Here is a 19,939-nt window from a genome sequence, read left to right as displayed (position 1 = left end):
ACAAGATATCTCTTCTAAGTCTTGCCACAGTATCCGGTCATGTGACCTCTTTGTTTCATACTATATATATATATATCTGTGTCAGTGTAAACTAATTGTACCTGATGATGACAAAACCTTGTCGAAACATTGTACATTTGCTGTTTTGTTAAACTTATATTAAAGTTTTTCTTCATTACCCATTCAAGCCATCTCCAAGCATTATTATCATTTTTATAAAGTACAATTAACCCACTAGTGGCATAAATTCATTCAGGCATTATTTCATGGTGATCAGCAAAGTTTATATTTTAAAGTCTTTGATGCGGACGTTGGAGACACGAGGAAGGAAGTGGCCACCTTCAGCACATGAGATAGCTTTCACCATAAATCGTCGTCCAGTTCACACTCGAGTTTACTTCCTTGATGGCCAGTACTTGACTGTTGACTTCGATCCTTGTGCTTGTATGTTAGAGGTAAGTAACATAAATTCTTTATATGTTTTAGTCAGTTTTTGAAAAATTTAAATTAATTATTAAATTGTTTCAATTCACAGTATTTCCTATCATTTATTTTTTCTTTATATACTTAATTTATAATGATATTTCAGAATAGAGCTTATTGTTGTAATAATATATTTTGTTGTTGTAAGTAATATTTATATAATAACAGTATCATGACCTACAATTACTGCATTGTAAATATTTTGTATTGGTATTCTACAATGTTATTTTATTTGGCTATTGTTATAAGTCGTATTTGATTTTTTTTTCAATTTTATAATACCTAAGTATATGTTCAGACACTGAAATTCAAGCAAAAGATTACGTTACATATGATTAGGTAATAATTTTGATTTTCAACATCTTCCTGGTAGACTTTTACGATTATTGTCATTTCTAGATTCAAAATGTGAAAGAACATAGCTTTTATACAAAAGTAGTTGACTGTGAGAAAGCTTGAAAGAAGTAGTCCTTATGTTCACATTTAATCATTGTAAAGTTTTTCTCATTTGATTTACGAAAGAAATCTTGTTTAATAAACAAAAAATCCCAACACATTTAATTTTGGTCTAACTATTTGTATCCTCTGTTCCTGACTGTTCTTAAGCATTTTTAAACAGATGAACTGAAAAGAAGTTTAGAAGTATTCTAACTTCTAGCATTTTGATTTTGTTTGTGAAAAGGATATCTTGGATATGTTACAATATGAATTAATGATTAAAGTCTTACTTTTTTTCACATTGCTGTAAAGTAAATGTGCATTTTGTTAACCTTGCATCACAGATCCCATTAGCAGCATGAAATGCTAAATTACATCTGTAAATGTTATTCTTTCTAATTAATTTGCTGTTTTTTTTTATCCTTTCACCAGGTCTTAGAGAAAGTGAAAATGAAGATTGACTTGCGAGAAGATGCTGAGGGATATGCCTTGTATGATGTCATGGGAAGCACAGGTGTTGTTTAAACTAAGATGTTTTTGTTCTGTTTGATGTGAAGAAAAACAAAAGTATCATGTGATCCTTGAAATAATTTGAGCATGTGTTAACATGGAAATTTTTTAATCTCTTTGATTTAATAAGAAGCCTGAGTATTACATAGAATGTTTTTGTTGTACATAATGTGATAAGGAGCATAATTATTCTGTTTAGATATTTTATTTACTGTACTACTTTGGCTTTTATAATGTGATGAGGAGCACGATTATTGTGTCAGACTAAATCCTCTGGATCTATATGATATATTAGGTAATAAAGTGTCTTCGTCAAGCTTTATCTTTTTTTCTATGCATGCATCATTAAACAAAGTGAAATGAGTATTTTCTTTGTGTAAAGATGCCAGTTAACTATTTGTTTTAGGACTTTTTTGAAGCATGAGTTGAGAAAGAAAGTAAAAAAAACTATGGTTGTTTTTGTACTCAAAAATATAGTTCAACATTTGAGATGTATGGATTTTAGTATTCTTAAAAAAATAGGAAACAACTAGAATGGAATTTGAATATATACTTGGAAATTTCATATCCTTATAAAATTGTATATCTTTATTTTTTGGTCAAATGACTGCTAACTCTAGAAAAAAATATCAGGATATATATATCACCAAAATAATGGAATGTTTTTACTTTAAATTGACCAAAACTGTAAACTTGACTGTTAGGGTCTCAGGTTAAGGAAAGTGCTTAGCTGGTATGAAAGATTTCTCACATAAAAGTAAGGTGTCACCTGCTCTATGTGATACTTACACATAGTTACTGAAAAACACAAAATTTGATGTTGCAATGAAAACAAGTTTTATTCAATGAATTTCTAAGAAACTTCTAAAGTCAAATTATTGCAGAATGATTCAGTTTTATGGCTGAAAGATCACAAAAAGACATGCTACTTTGAACAATAATTTTAACATTTTAATATAGTCTGTTTATGGATCATATACTTGAAAGATTTTCTTAGCTCATCAGAAGGACTGTTCATTCATTATTGACTTGTTCCAGCTTACATAGATAGTGTGCATTTTCAACACAACATAAAGGATTTTTTATCATCATTTCAACTTCATCCTTTGCAGTTTGGATGTTATTTCTTGCCTGTTATATACCTCTATCAGGAGGCTTATCAATAACGACAAGAACCGTAGCACATCAGCAGCTGTAACTAGATATTTTTGACATTATCTTTAAACTTTCTGAATAATGCCTACTTTTCATTCTCACAAACAGTTACATTAAGTTTGACATGACTAATCTAAAGGACTTGGTGCTGACTGGAGATACTTGCAAATATTAAACAAGTAGATAGGACTTTTTTTTTACTCTGGACTGTTTTGTCTCAGTGTTTCAGTTATGCACCCTTATCACAAGAGTATTATCATTGTTGATAAGTAAAAACCTGAGGTATGAAGTTACAAATTTCTGGACTAAAGAAAAGAGGGTTTTACATTTTTTTTGTATTTGTTTTGTTTTTACTTTGTTATGATTTCACCGCATTGATCATACTAAAAGATTGCTCCTGTAGTATATAAAAAATGATGTACTTAGCTAAATATTTTTCTCTTTTTTAAGGTTAATAATATAATCATTTATTCAAATCAAGTGTGCTCAAAATACTGTAGCCTTTACTTCAACCAATTGAAATTATATATCTTTAGATAATTTCTGAGCTGGGAATATAATAATAGAAATAAAACCAGCTACATATCTTTCCTATATTAAATTTAGGAAATGTTTGGATATCACAGATATAATCACTTGTGTTCTTCATCTATAGAAAGAGCTTTACATTTAAGAGAAAAGGTAGCTGATGCTATATCAAAATGGGAAAGATGGCAGAAAGGACAAGGAAAGAATGTTACTACAAAACAGCACTACTTTATCTTTAAGGTGAGATTGTTAATGTATAATAATTTTAAAATAATGAGAGATAATGTTTTGAATATCTAGAGACTGCAATCGAAATGCTGTAAAGATTCAAAAGGCCCTTATGGTTTTAGTGTTAATTTTGGACATTTGTATCTGTTTTCTTATGACTACTTATGTCCCAATGCTCATTTGCTTTTTCTTTTGTTTTATAGAGGTATAATTGCAGTCTTATTTTGTTTTGTTATTGGTTTACATAAGTTATATAAATTAATGTATTTTATTTAGGACTAGTTTTTCAGAGACCATTTTAGTTTTACATGAATATTTTACTCAAGTAAATAATGAAATATAATTGTAATCATGAATACAGTAAAATTCATTACACTTATGTTTGACATACTAAATGAAGAAAAATTTACAAAAGTACCAAAAATCCTGAACAAGATATATGAAAACAACTTGAGTCATTTCTTTCCAACAGCACACAAAGAAAAGAAAATCCCTTAGAAATTATAATAGCACTCGAGATAGGGATGCTGGAACACCAAAAACTTGTGATCATTTAAAAATACACAAAAACACAATTAGCATCAGACCAATTATCACTATACATATGCATCACTCAACTTTAACCTAGGCAAGTATCTCTCAGAAACAATAGTGAAAGATCCCCAAAAGCCTGTAACAAAAACCAACTATGTAGTTTTTGATGTAATTTCAGTGTTTCCATAAATACCAACCTCTGAAGCAATTAACATAGCAAAAGAAAAATAAATCAAATAATAAAATGGATCTTACACATGTTGGACATAAGTTAATGATGTACTATGTTGTTTTAATAACTTTGATTAACGAAACTGCATCTTTAAAGACTAACTCCACAATTGAAGAGGAGAAAGAAGCAACAATGAACATCCTAGTTTTAAATATTGCATAAACTTACAACAGTTCAAAATAAAAAGACACATACATCAACTGGAAATCATACATCACATGAATAAAAAATAGGAAGATTAAAAGGCTTACACAACGTTTCTTTTTGTCTTTGTTCACCTAAAGAAATAGAAGACAAAATAAATTATATTTCAACTTGTTTTAAAAGGTCGTTTACAACTCACCATAAGTAGTAAGACAAAAAATAATAGCAACAACTTACAAAATACACATCATAATAAAGAAAACGAAATAGAAATAACTAAATCATAGGAATTATTTCATACATAGGAAACTAAGGAAAGCAGCTTATAAGAATATGAAAGAAACTCCCAAAAAACACAACAAAGATATTGAAACAAAACTCATACAGAAACCTGGATTAAGAATAAAGAACTTACTAAACAAAAAGATACATCTCATCTAAATGAACACCTAAAAAAATTTTACCATAAAATAAATTGAAAAAACAGAAAAATACTGGGTAAAGAATATGTTGTACAAAAAAGAAATATCAATGAAAATACACAAACCTAATATAAATATTTATAAAAGATGTTCCCCTTTATCTCTATTGAACACTCTCTATCACAATTCAGTTCCGTTTAAATATTTTAAAAGCTAATGTACTTTTTATTCTTTTTCTCCTTTACCAACTGAGGAAGTTTTCACTGAAGAAGTGAAAAGTCTTGGCTTCTGATTTGTTTTCAGTTGACCATAAAACCACAGATTTAAATATTGTGTGTGGTGCTGTGGTTTTAGTTTTCACCCTAAAACAAAAGGAAGGAACTAAGTTACTTGAAACTGTAATAGTCGTGGTGTATATGTTTTTACTTCATTACAAGTGGCCTCATGTCTGTGGTATCTTAAAATTTATAGTAAATCATCTGTTTTTTTTCATAAGATACAAAATGCTATGAACTTTTGAGAAAACATTAGAAGTAAAGATTTATAATTCACTTAATTTCTAAAGTTAAGTTCATGATGCCCTCCAGTGGCTCAGCGGTAAAGTCTGTGGGCTTACACTGCTAAAAACTGGGTTTCAATACTCATTGTGGGCACAAAAAAACACATTGTGTTGCTTTGTGCTTTACTGCAAACAAACAAAGTTCATGAATGCAGCATCTACATCTTATGTAGTGGGAACTTATTGTTAATGTTATATAATAAAATATAAAAAGGTGTAGTCATATACTGTATTTTGTTTTTGTTAAATGCATTATTGACTGGTGATAATTATAAAATATGTCATAAAAAAACTGGACATTTTGTTTTATAATTCAGAATGTGATTCAAGTCTATCTTAGTTTATGTTTTTCGTTATTTTTTCCGTCACAGAAACACCTATTTGTAGATAAATATATTGATCTAAATGATCCTGTGGAGAAAGAACTACTTTATCACCAGGTTGTACACAACATTCAACATGATCGTTTTCCAGTCACTCACCAAGAAGCTGTAAGTTTTGTTAACTTGAAATGTTTACTTGCTCAAACAAAAAGTTTTAGTTATTTCTCGGTATGTGCTTTATTATTCATTAAGTATACTTTTCCCATTTATTGCTACCTTACAAATGATATACAGTAATATCTCATTCAGATTTGAACTGTTTAAGCTGTTGTAGGTAATATTTATAAAAATATTTGGACTTATGCATGTAAATAAATTTGTGAAACTCAAAATATATATATTTAAACATTTATTTTTATCAATCCATTATCACAGGTATTAGTATAATGAAGCACTTATAAATAAATTGAATCTTCTAACAAAGATTATCAAATATTTTACTTTTGCACCTATTAATACATTAAGTAGATTTTAAGGTTTATCTTAATCCATTAGAGTTGAAATAAATAATTAAACAAATCCTTTGTACTTTTGAAAAGAATTTGTATGTTATTTTTTTGTTTATCTTTATGTTGTCCCACTGGGTTCACCATGCTCTGAAGGCAAAATTGCATGATTGAATTGAAAAAGTTATAGAAAATAAACTTATACTCATCCTTCCACACATTAAGAACAATTTAGAGTTGAAATTTATTCTGTGAAAAGCTATTTAATTCATTTTGTGCATAAAGTTTTTCAAAAATCAAATTTTGATTTTTAGTTGATTTCAGTGCACTCTGAATAAAAAAACATAAGTGTTTGTGAATATCCTGTTTCTGAACTTAACACTCCACTTATGTTCCCAGAGGAGGCAAAATAGTTTTGAACAAAGCAGTCACAATTTTAACTTTGTAACTTCAAAACAGGTATAGTTTGATCAATTTTAGCCAATTGTTGTTTCTCAATCTCTCTCTCTCTCTTGTCATGATGTGATTAAATGTCTATATCTCAAATTTGAGAAGTCATAGGCTATTGTCCTAAACATGTAATGGACATTTTTTCCCTATTCTTTTTATCTTTATAAGTCAGTATAAATTTCAGTTCAGAAATAAAAACAAAGTGATAAAAGCTTATCTTGGTGATATGGTTTTAGAATAAAAGATGTTTGTGAACAACTTCTTCCACAATTACAGACCTGCCTTTTTTCATATTTTTGAAAGTTACAAAAAGCTTGCTTTGTAATTTCATTCTTAATTTGATTGTGATGGGAAAAGAAATGTTTTTCATAAAACAAGTGAATGTAGGCCTCGTTAGATAATTGTATCATATTTTATATTGCAAAACAGCTATTGTTTGTTAGGCTATGTTTACATTAGGTTTGATTGGCCTTAGTAACTGCTTGAATTGGCAAAGAAAATTACAAAAAAATTTAATAATATGTATAAATGTATATAAAATGTTTCCAAAAGCTTATTACATATATTAAGTAACACATTTTGATTAACAATTTAAAAACAAATGTTGGCTTGCTTATAATTTTGGTATGGTAAAAAGTCATTATTTTTATTATATATGAGTGATCATAAACATGTTGAAACTGTGTGGTATTTTTCAAATCAAAACAAAGATAGGATTTAAAGTTTTATAAGGATATAGGAAGACACAAAATCAGTAATTAAAATTACAACAAAGGTCAGCATTTTTTATTACTTCTTAAGAAAATATATTATAAAATAATGACAACTTTTCAACATTGTAAATTCATACAGATATTATATAAAAAATAAGATAATTTATTTTGCAAAGGTACATAATCTGTAGAAAGTTCATCTCATAATTAAAAGAATTTCAATAAAACAAGCTATACAATAGGTGCATCAAATCAATAAACCTAGACATTTAAGAGTTAAATGCTGAATGGTATTTTAAGATAATTATGTTGTACATTAATTCATGAACTTGTTTGTATATGTAGTATTGGAAATAAGTATGGAAATGGTGAGGAAAAGGGTATAATATGGGAATACCACCCCTTCATTATGTAAAAGGCTCGGCATGGCCAGGTGGCTATGGTGCTTGACTTGCAATCTCAAGGTTGCTGGTTCGAATCCCCGTACCACCGAACATGCTTGCCCTTTCAACCGTGGGGGCATTATTGGCAAAAGTGTAGCCCAAGAGTTGGTGGTGGGTGGTGATGACTAGCTACCTTCCCTCTAGTCTTACACTGCTAAATTAGGGAGGGCTAGCACAGATAGGAAACATCCTTTACGAGGCAGACAATGGTCAAGTACAGCTCTTACTAATGACCTTAGTGTAATTAGAAGATGTAAATGTTTCTTCAAGAACAGTAAGATACAATTAACACAAAGTGGTCTCAATGGACATGTAGCTGTTTGAAAATTGTTGTTGTAAACAGTTAATCAAACCAAAAGATTTAATTGGACACTGGACCAAGAACAGTATAAAGTTTGGTGATCTCAACAAAATTGATGACATCCTGACTGCTGACACGTACAGGTTCATTTTGATCCATCATGCAGTTCCTTCAGGAATACATTTCTTCAGTCAGAGATTCATCTTTGAGCAAGACAATGATCCCTAGCATACAGATAAAATATAGTGGAATGGTATCTTGTTGGTAAGAGACCAATGAAACACTACTCACAACTATAGCTTGGCTTACAAAATATGAACATTCTTGATTCACAAGCAAGGTGAAATGGAAACTAGGTGGTGAATCTATTGATGATACTAAACAAAAGAAAATAAACTGTACAATGCCCTAATATTTTGTATGTGTTCTCTTTGTTTCACACAGAGAATTACACACTGTCTGCCTGCTGCTACACAATTTATAAAAGTAGAATTGTGGACTATTGTTCCAACGCTCTTTATTATTCCTCACAATTCAGCCAAGTTCTTTGTTTACCTTTTGAGGTTCTCAGGTTTTACATAAACTCATAAAGCCTCCTGTATGTGTATCACTTGTATGTTTCCATAATTATTTCCAGATAACGTGCTGTGTTTTAACCATTTCCACTTAATCTCTGTTTTGAAAAAGTAAAGGTTGTTGCAAGTTATTGCTTTTGAAAAAGTTTTCTGTGACAGTGAATTTAAAGTCTAAACAAGCTTGAAATTCATGAAACTGAACACTCGTTAATATAAAGCTATTTTAATACATTTATAAAAATTCTTAGTGAAGTTGCAAGTTTATACAAAGTCCAAGGGTGTAGACACAGTTTGAAAAGTGGGGGGGATTATGTGTTAATAAGAGTTAAAAATATACGTGCAGGTAACAACTACGATATCAACACACATTTTTGATAAGAGTTAGCACACAGGATCACACACAAGAGGTGCAGTGAAAGACCCAAAGCTCGAGAACTTTCAAACAGTTGGCTATTCCTGAAGAAAAATAGTTTGGGTTTGTTTTTTTTAATTCATAGTCCTTTCATGTTATTCTTCAGAAATTTACTGAATGATTCCCCTTCACTATCACAATATGAGCAACACAACTTGTTTTATAACACTGAACAAATAAGATGAAGAAAACAGTTACTAGCTATAGAGAATAACTTCCCGCACAGTGAAATTCCATTGGTCCTGTTGGTCATAATCTCTGAGCTCTCCCATGCATAAAAATCAACAATAACAAACAATACTTTGATGGTAGCTCCACCTATTAGGTAATAGGTAAAACAAATCATGTTGTTTGTATGTTAAGCCTGGAAAGGATGTCTAATAAATCATGTGCTGCAATTTATCATCAAAGATTTTTTCAAGTAAAGTCTATAGTGGATGAAGTTATAGATAGATTTGGGATTTTGTAATATTTACAATATATTTGTAGTAGTAATGTTTTTGTATTTAGTAAACTGCATTCTATAAATACCTCACAAAAAACTGTTTAGATCTCTAACAAGCATCATTATTTTTTGCATTTTTAGCTTATGTTGTGTGCTATAAAAGCTCAATTGGAAGTTGGAGATTTTCAAGAGGGACTAGCAGATTATCGGTATGTGTAAGAACTACCCATTGTGGCAAGGAAGCTTATTAATATAAAAGTGGAATCACTTGAAATTGCTTCAAGCTTTATTTGTGCTATGAAGTAAAATAGCATAAATAATTGAATTTGAGATGCAATTAAAAATACTGAAATGAAATTTAGTGAATATACATGTGTTGTTAGGTAACTGGTTAGCAATGTTTGTTACAAAGCTATAAGATATTAAATATTTAAGTTAAGAAGTTTATTGCATTAACAAGTTTATTATATAAACATAAACATTTCATTTGAAAGACTAGTGTATTGAACATTAGATAGAACTCTTTTTTTTTAGTTTAGTTTTTATGTAAATTTGGTCTGAATTTTTATAACTAACATATATCACAGGAGCATCATGGCAGATTGCCTTCCTCCAAGACTGCTCACCACTATCCCACCAGAATCTGTGGTGATACAACATCAAATTCTTGCTGGGATGGATGTTGACCAGAGTAAACAAGCATTCTTAGCCCTTGTCCAGTCATGGCCACTTCATTGGGCAACTATATTTGAAGTTACTGTATGTAATATTCTTCAGACATATAATAGCACGTGTTTTGGGCCAAATATAAGTTTCTTTTTAGTTGAATGTATTAGTTATTTATAAGATATCAAGTTTTATGATGTATAATACATTTGCTGTTAACACATGATTCATTGATACATAACAGCTGTGATATTACAAAAAACCTATTACCTGTTAACAAGTGTATGTATGTTGTATCTATTTGAGAAAATTTACTGCAGATTCAAAGAGATGAATTTGGAAACACTGCTTGATAAATGAATTAGGCATACTGTCACGTTTTTAGAAACATTTTTAATTTTAATCTGAAATAAAGGACATACAGAGTCAGTTACAAAACATCTTTGTGTTGATGATGTTAGAAAATATCACACCTTGACTGTTAAAAAATCAAGATGACTTCATAAGAATTCAATAGTTCAAGGGATTGATATATAACCTCATTATAGATTGAAATGTAAGCATTAATGATAGATGTTACGACCTTTATAACAGAATAAACATTTTAGTTAATCTGTTAATCTAATTATTTGACTGCATACATCTTATTAGGGTATCTCTCTTCACAGAATAAAACTTGTGTGACACGTGATCTATTAAGCAATATAACACTTCATTATTCCATAGATAGAGTGAAAGAACTAAGATCCTGATCATCAAAGAAAGTATCATATCATTATGTAATAAACATTTTAGCTTTTAATACACTATTGCATCATTTGGAGAAAGCTATTTTGTAATCATTGAGAGACGTCTGTCACCAGGTAAAATCATGTACCATTATTTTGTTGAAATTATGAAAATATACATTAGCTTTCTTTACTGTGAAATAATATTTGTTTTGGTTGTTTGTGTTTATAGGGTGCACATAGTAAGAAGTAATATGTATTGTTTTCTTTTAAGAAAATCTATGTACATTAACATCTCTTTCATCTAGCATCATCACATTATTATCATTAACAATAACTATATGATAAATTTCTTTAGTATAAATAACAACCTGTCAATAGAAAACTAATTTCTTTATATCCCAGTTAAAGCTATTTTAAATTCTGTAAATGAAAGAATTTCTCACATTTATAACATACAATGAAAAAAACTTTTTTTTTGGATATCTTTTGGTTTGCTGGTTTATTTGCTGTTTATTATTTATTAAGAGTGTAAAATGAATGTTTTTTTTCTCAGCAATCATACACATCATCATGGCCTAAGATGTTATGGTTGGCAGTTGATCAAGTTGGTATCCATCTGTTAGAGCTACGAAGCAGGGTAAGTGTTATATTTACTCTTAATATGTGAAACAAGCAGGGCCAGATTTAGCTGTGGTGCAATCCTGGGCACTTAACTTGTGGGAGGCCCCCTAGTATATTGAGCTAAATTTTTCGTAATGTCTGTATATCTATTAAAATAATAAACACAATGTTAAATACTGAATATATGACAACTGAAAACATAATACCAGTTCAAATTTTTTCTTATTTTCCCTAATTAATTAGATGATTTGTTTCCTGACTTTGGTTGCTGAAAATTCTGATATATTCTCATCCATATTTAGTGCTTGCAGGATATTTACTTCAGTAGAGAGAATGGTCAAAAACTTACCAGTCTTTGCTTCCCCATAGTAGCACAAAGATCATTCTTCATTTTTAAGAAAGGCATTTGACATACACTTGTCAGTCAACTACCATAAGTAATAATTGACTATATGTTGTCAATGTTCAATTTTCATTCAAATTGTAGAAAATATAGAAAAAAGGTAATTTAAAAATAATTTCTTGTGACTTGCCATCATCCTTTAAACAATAATTGTTCAGGCTAAAATATCTTCATTAAATAAAAATATTTGTGAATTTATTACAACAAATAATTTGAGTTTTGTGGGAGGCCCAAATTGTAGGTGGCCTTGGGGCATGTGTTTCAATTTCAATCCACATTGGAAACAAGTGACGCTTTAATATCAGCAAGTACATTCTAGATCTAACTTCTTCTAGGTTTGCAAATATTTAGAAATTGATATATTCTAATATACTTAAAAACCTGACTTGTAAATGACTTCAATAAAATTTGTAAGAATTACAATTCACTTGCTTAATCTGATTCACATTCAAACAATTATTGTTCATGAAAATTTGTGATATATATAGTGCCTAGACTACTACTTTCTTTTTCATGTCCAGCTGGCCTTACGATCCCTGGTATTGGGTGAAAGGTCTTGTCAGTACTGGATGTGTTTTTGACATATTATAACATTTTCTTCTTTGCTTTCACTCATGAGTTTTTAGAAACATATGAATTTTAATTACATTAAGCTTAACCTTTGGAAGTTTCTTATGTTGCAAGATGCAAGTGATGCCTTACAGATATATCTTGAAAATATATACATGATATTAACATATGAAAAATATAACTAAAAATTATTATATATGAACTCAGATTATTTTGTAAAAAAAATATAAATGTGTAAATAACACTGTCACAGTAGGCATTTTGATATGGTGATGGTTTATTAATCATTCTGTCCATAGCATATTTTAAATATTTACTTTATATGTTTTATTTACTTTCATATCAGTTTCATAGAGTTACCATTGAATGTGCTGCATAAGAATCTCATTACATTAAGACATTTTCTTTATTTGGCACTAGCTGTCTTTACTTGGCATTGCCCGGGTATTACCTGAACAGACGGCTGATGCTTAGCTACTTTTAAACAGAAAGGATCAAAATTTCGCTTTTCATGTAACAATAAATATCAAATGCATAAAGGTATTAATAATGAAAAGAAAAACATACTGTTTCCAAGCATTCTCTGAATATGAAATTAGTATGAACAAACATTTAAATATAACCATTTCCTCCAATAATATGAATTATAACACTTTTATGTGTGTTTGTTTTTTATAAACATGTTTTTACAAAACTGTTATTGTTTGACGTTATTGTCGGAAACGATATAATTATGAATTCTAACACTTTTATGTGTGGTTTCTTTTATAAAAAAAATGTAAAACAATAACATTTTTATACGAAAATGTTTTTAAGAAAACACTTTTATGCATGGTTTCCTTTAAAAAAAACATAAGACAATAACAGTTTTGTAACAATAGGTTTTTAAAAAACGTACAGAATAAAACCTAAACTCTCATTCAGCCCTCTATTTAATTAGTATAATCAATCCTTCTCTCAACTAGCCAAACTCCTCAACTTATTTTGTAATTTAAAATCAAAAACAATATTCAGTGGTATCTATGTGGTTTCAATGTAAAATTAAACCTTTGATTTTACAATGTATTATTTGAAGTATGAAAAATTCCTTTGTTTTTTCTCTACATAATACCTATAAATGTATTTTCTGTATGTTTATTACATCGAAGCAATTTATTTATATTCTATATTAATCATAATTCTGTGTATTTAATAACTTTAATACCAGATGTCAGTTATTGTTACAACTGTTACCTGTTAAAGAATTTTTATTGCTCAGTACATTGTTGCCCGATGAAGGCCCTGTTAAGAAGGCCAAAAGTATGCAAATAAAAGTATTTTGATATAGATAAAAGTCCATGTATAATTCTACATATTAATTAACCTACGTTATGAGTCTTAAACAACATTTATTAGGGGCTTGTTAAGCATCATGGAAAGTATCAACTACTTTTTATGATACTCTTCCTGGTAAACGTTTCCTCTCCTCTCACTTTCTGGTGAAACTCGCAGCTGCACTGCTCATTCAGAAATGATTTATGTAAAATGATTGAAGAAAGTTTTGCATCAATCGTATCTCCTTCAATTTTTTTTTTGAAATCTTTTTAATAAAAGTTGTTATTACCAATGCTGGGAAATTTTATCATCTTAAGTGGAAAACATATTCCATTTTCTTTTCTTTTTACTTTCCATAAAGTCAAAGTTTATCAGTGTGGAATACTAGTGGATCATATTCTCAGTTATATTTAGACATTTTATTGTTTTTCTGCTGCTTTAATTTCAGATTATAAATAATGTCTTTTTAAAATTGGTTTATGTTATTTTTTACACTGATTGAAGGCATTGTTAATGTTTGCTTAAAGTTTCATATTAATTTCAAACATTCTGTACACATTTTTTGTCACTCTCATAGGCCCCAAGGTGGGCAGTTGGTTTTAAAGAAATATCCCCAGCCTCCCCACTCTCTAGATGGACGTGTATATGTTTGTAAGTTGCTACTAAAGCTTACAAGGGTACTGTTTCCTATTTTTAACAGAATATTTTGAACACCTGTGAATATGAGAACATCATCAACTACAGTCCTTCATTGAATTCTCTAATGGTTGTGACAGGAACTGGTCGTAAAGGTTGCAAGTACATCTTTACCACCAACCATGTAAGTCTTGTAATTTTTTGTTTTATCATCACTGTAAATTATGTTTTAGGAATTTCATCATAGTGTTTTCTAAAGGGGCGAAAAATTTTCTATTTCCTCTGCAAGTATTGTTTCTTGTTAACACTTCTGAGAAAAAGAATTATGAAATTATAAAACAAAAACACCCTGATCCTTAAAATTTATACAAAGCAACAAAATCTTACTTCATACCACAATGCATGTAGAGCAGATATGTACACTTGTAGTCATAAGGTCTTGTCATTAAATTTATCCAATATTAACCCATTAACTGCTGCAGGAGCAGCTCAGTTGCTGTTTTCTGACTCACAGATAAAACTGAGTTGCCATCAATCACAATAAAATGGTAATTATCGTCATTCACATAGAGTTATAGTTATATATGTGCAACTGATGGATATTTCTGTCATTTGCAGCTGAGCCATATAACTTCAATGATGGAAATATCTGTCATTTGCAGTTAACGGGTTAATATATTAAATTAATATGATGGTGAATCCTGAAAAACAAAACAATTAAACTTTGTTTAGAGTTTTGTGTGTTGTTTAATTTTGTCTGTTTTATTTTAATAACTTTTGAGAGTAGAGTGTTTAGTTTTCAAATCTAAATTTAACCTAGTGCTGTAAGTGTTCTTTGTTATTCTATAATATGCCTGTGTTATTTTTGTCCTCCAAATAATTATCTCTGTTTTTAATTTTCTTTAAATGAGATCACAAATGATAATTATCCAAATAAAGAATCCAATGCTATTAAAACTTATGGATATGTTTTAATTAACCATGAATTTTCCAGAAAATATATGAATAAAATAATTATTTTGCACTATTTGTACCTTTCGGCATTATCAATGTATGTTTGACTGAGTGTTTTAGAGGTGAATTTTGAATTTTCTATTATGTGTTTGTGTTACTAAATATTTCTGTATTCTATTCCAGGCCACACAGATAGCTCATTTAATACGAGACTACGCAAATGCTCTAGTCATGGAAAATCGTCCTGTACAAGTAACAAGGAGGCGTAGGGTGCAAGAATTAAACACAGACGACCCACATAGTCAGAGGGTACGACCTGTCAGCATATTATATAAACCCGCACCTTCACTCTCAATGCAGGAACTAGCCTGATTGGAGAGAAACAGTAGGTTATGCAGTTAACTAAAGGTTTGGAATGTGTGTCTGTATAATGCTTCTTGGTGCCTTTTGGACATTTGAAAGTTTTTAGAATTTTAAAAGTCAGGTTGTAACCAATGCAATGTATGAGCTGAGAATAGGTAAGGAAAGACACAATAAAGCTGTAGTAATAATAATAAAAAAAAAGACATCAATAATTTTTTCTCATACTAATAGTTTTAACCTTGTTTTTTGAAGAACATCTATGATATTCATATTATATATCAAACAATAAATCCGCAGCACCAAAAGTAGTTTAAAATCTTTTAGTTACAGCTTTAAGGATTTTAAATTTTGTAATATCTGCAGGCAAATAAGTTTAACGTACAATTACTTGGGTGATTACACCTTGAACATCATTTTATAGAGGTTTGAAGGAGATTCTCTGTGTTCATAATATTTCACTCATGAAATGTCTATATTGTAGATAAATTTAAATGCTAGTAAGAAGAAATTCTGATCACTACTGCAATCACACAGCTCTGACTTGATTATCTTTTATATCTGTACATAGATTATGTTTTAAAATGTATTAAATAATATAGAAATTGTTATTATGAGGTTAAATTAATTTTTTAAAGTATTTTTAGTTTTTATAGCTACATATAAAACTTGTGTAATTTTCTGTAAAATTCTCAGAAGTCATTTTAGAGCATAATGAGTATCATCTTTTTATATCCTACATTTGTACCACTTTCTGTTTTTGTATGATATGTTGTGAAATTGAATTTTTTTATGGGAATATGCATACAAAAACATCTGTAGTCAAGACTTGTTGATATGATGCAGATAATTCATATCTTTTGAAGTTAAGGTATTATTGAAGAATGTTTCTTTCTTTTTTTTGTAATGGACCTTGCTGTAAAAATAAACCTTTTTGTTGTTGTAACTCTTCACTGTGCACTTAAACTAATGAAAGTCCTGATTTAAAAATTTTTATTTTATGGACAAATATTTTTTTGTAATCTAATTTCTAATTTCACTGAAATTTGTTTAATATGACAAAGAATTGTCTACCTAGTACAAGATTTTTTGCATAGTCTGTTTTGTTCCTAAGTTTTTGGTCTTTGAATACATTTGGAAATAAACGAAAACATCTGGGGGACAGTGAAGAAATAAAACAATCCATTTTGTGGTAGCTTTATGAATTGATTGCTTATCTAATGAGATGTAATTTTAAGTATCGTGGTGGAAAGCACCACAGTTTTCTCAGGTTCAAGAACCAGTAATGTTATGTACCAAATTAATGAAGTGATTTCTTTTCTTGTACCTTACAGTTAATGACATTTCTGATGTAATACTTATTTAATCAGATATTCCACACTCATCAATGTGTACAGTTGAAACTTATTAAGCTTCTTATCAAGGGACCATGTTTTTTTGCTGTTATTGTTAATTGTTCACACTCACTTAAGGCTCCTGTTTCATCAGTCTTGAATACGAAAATCAGTTAAATAGTATCTAACTAAGAGATCTGTACAATAGATAAAAAAGTACTCTCATAAAACTTAAGTTTTTTTTTATAGAAAACAATTGTAACAAAGTATACTGAGCAGCTACTACATAACTGCCCAGTTTCATTTCTGTTACATTGTGGTTGTGATAGTCTCTTAAAAATGTCTCATTTCATGCACAGTTGCAGAACTGGTATAGTATTCTTCACAAGCCTTTCCTTATAGATATCTTCCTGTCCAGTCAAATAGTATACGTGTGTATAGTAATAGAAGACTTTAATTTTAGATTTTGAGATAAGTTATCAACGGGAACTATTATAGAATATTTAGAGTGTTTATAGTGGTCAATAGTTTGTTTTGGGGATTGGATTACTATTATTGGTTTCCAGGTGTCGGTTGATAGTATGGTGTGTCACATTTTGCTAGTCCACAAATACTTCATTTGTTATTGGTGGATCTATTCTGAGATTCTCTGTGTGAATTAGCAAATCCTTGCTGGCAAAGAAAAGAAAAAAATTATGCTTGAATTAACTGCTTTAAAACTGGTTATCCAGTTTTTACTGCTTATGAACTTGTTGCTCTAGGTATTGACAGATATCCGTTAGCATGTAAATTAGACTTTGCCCCTGAAAGTTACTTCTAGTAACATAGTTGTTGCTTGTTTTTCGTTAATACAATTATTTCCAATCTCCTGTTATTGAACATATTTCTTGTGGGGATAATGCTCTCAGTACATTAGGAAATTCTTGCTGACAAACAACTTGAAACTTCCAAATTAACTGTTTTAACACTTACCTACGTTTTTCTCTTTAGGAACTTATACTGACAGTGCATTCTAATATGAATTAGACCTTACCAGCTAGCAGTGGGGATACCATCTTTTACTTCTGTTGCATTTGTGGTGTTGTTACAAGTTACTGCATGATGTCATTTATATGGCCAAATCTATCCTGACAAACGAACTATATTTGTAGGTCTGATAGCCTTTGTTTTTTAGGATACTGGTACTGATTTAATGAAAACATTAATGTGTGCACTTTTTAGCTGACTTTCACCTTTGTGAAAAATAAATGCTAGGCATTTCTAGTTAATCCTGTTCTGTAAATGTTTTTTCTTTTGTCTGTTCAAGAAAGGATTTGTTCATTTTCTCAGGATTTTTATTTATTGAATAATCGTAAGAATGATTAGTCAATTTCTTTAGGGTTTGAGTACATATAAAGGATAATTGGTTAGGTTTTATTAAAACTTTTGTACATGTTTGCCATATAGCTAATTTGTTTTTTCTATAAAGATTCTTTAGTTTAACTTTAAAGTTCATATTTCTTTTTATCATTTTTTTCTTACAATTAAAAGTTGTGTTTTGCAGCTAGTGTTATAGTCCATTACGTGCATTTAAAAAAGGTGCATAATTTTCAATTTTGATACCCCTCACCATTTAACTCACCTCATTTCTACCGAAATGTTGGAAAATATGTCTACTATGCATTTCTGCCTAAAGATAAATCAACAATTTTTATAAGACAGGTGAAATTTTATCTTTGAAACCACCCTGACCTTGAATTTTGTTTAATGGAACAAAAGGGCTATTTTGATAATTATACATTATTTGTCCCATTTTCATGCTCCACTTAATTTGTTTCTGAATAAAAGCTTTCATAATATACCCTGCCACATTCTCTTTATCAAACATCATACAATCTCTCAATAATTTATAATAACTAGTAACAGCTCTCTCAGAAGAAAGTTATGCATGGGTGGCATTAGAAGGGTTCTTGTTTTGGACCAAATATTTTGTTCTTTCGTTAAATGTCTACAATTTATAACTAGTAACAGCTCTCTCAGAAGAAAGTTATGCATGGGTGGCATTAGAAGGGTTCTTGTTTTGGACTACATATTTTCTACTTTCTTTGAATGTCTGTACAGATCTGCAAGTACAATGACTAACATAAAAATAAATTTGTCCAAGTGTCTTTTCGATAAAAAGAGGTATATTTTGAAAACTGACTCAGTTCACCAGCGTCAAAATACAATTTGACCAAACTGGACCAGTTGTTTGAGCAATATTCCATTCACAAATGTAGCACATAAACTGCCCACACGAATAGCTGGCTTCAGCTGTCATTTTGAGATATAAAATTAGAAAACAAAGGCACAACCAGAGTTTAAGACAACTCAATATCATTATATGAGGGTAACATAGACAGACAAACAGAAATAGGGATTTTTTTTTTGCCACATTATTTTATAAACATATTTCTCCATTCTGTTACTTCACTTAATAATTTAGGTATTAGTATTGCTATCAAATTATGAAACTGTATACAGTCATCTCCTACATGTGAGTATGTATAAGAAAGCAATATCAATGGTGCTACACATGTAGCATGGAAAACTTCAGTATGAGCTAATTACAAATATGGTAAGAGACAATATGGATAAGCACAAATATAATAGAATGCAGTGTGGGGAACTACAATATGATAAATGCAGTATGTGGGGAACTACAATATGATAAATGCAGTATGTGGGTAACTACAAATATGATAAGATACAATATGGATAAGTTCAAATATAATAGAATGCAGTGTGGGGAACTACAATATGATAAATGCAGTATGTGGGGAACTACAATATGATAAATGCAGTATGTGGGGAACTACAAATATGAAAAAATATCACCCGTATCACGAAATCTGCTAATCTAGGCACAGATAGAAATAAAAAGTAGACAATTTTCCAACATTTTGGTCACCAAGAATTGAGCTAAATGGT

The 19,939-nt window shown here is 29.8% G+C and overlaps 1 protein-coding gene across 1 annotated transcript in view; it reads left to right on the top strand.

Annotated features, from left to right (window-relative positions):
* LOC106457445 (unconventional myosin-X-like) overlaps positions 1 to 19,933 on the top strand; it is a 71,416-nt gene extending 51,483 nt beyond the window's left edge. Inside the window, exons 32-40 of the mRNA XM_022383390.1 lie at positions 297 to 455; positions 1,354 to 1,435; positions 3,242 to 3,354; positions 5,605 to 5,724; positions 9,543 to 9,610; positions 9,989 to 10,160; positions 11,352 to 11,435; positions 14,407 to 14,526; positions 15,480 to 19,933. Coding sequence (XP_022239098.1) covers positions 297 to 455; positions 1,354 to 1,435; positions 3,242 to 3,354; positions 5,605 to 5,724; positions 9,543 to 9,610; positions 9,989 to 10,160; positions 11,352 to 11,435; positions 14,407 to 14,526; positions 15,480 to 15,668 — 1,107 coding nt within the window. The 3' untranslated portion in view covers positions 15,669 to 19,933. The remainder of the gene's footprint in view (positions 1 to 296; positions 456 to 1,353; positions 1,436 to 3,241; positions 3,355 to 5,604; positions 5,725 to 9,542; positions 9,611 to 9,988; positions 10,161 to 11,351; positions 11,436 to 14,406; positions 14,527 to 15,479) is intronic.
* Positions 19,934 to 19,939: the final 6 nt, after the last annotated feature.

Source organism: Limulus polyphemus, unplaced genomic scaffold, assembly GCF_000517525.1.
Source record: "Limulus polyphemus unplaced genomic scaffold, Limulus_polyphemus-2.1.2 Scaffold332, whole genome shotgun sequence".
NCBI lineage: Eukaryota > Metazoa > Arthropoda > Merostomata > Xiphosura > Limulidae > Limulus > Limulus polyphemus.
The sequence above is the reverse complement of the archived record's forward strand: the minus strand, read 5'-3'. Positions and strand labels throughout refer to the sequence as shown.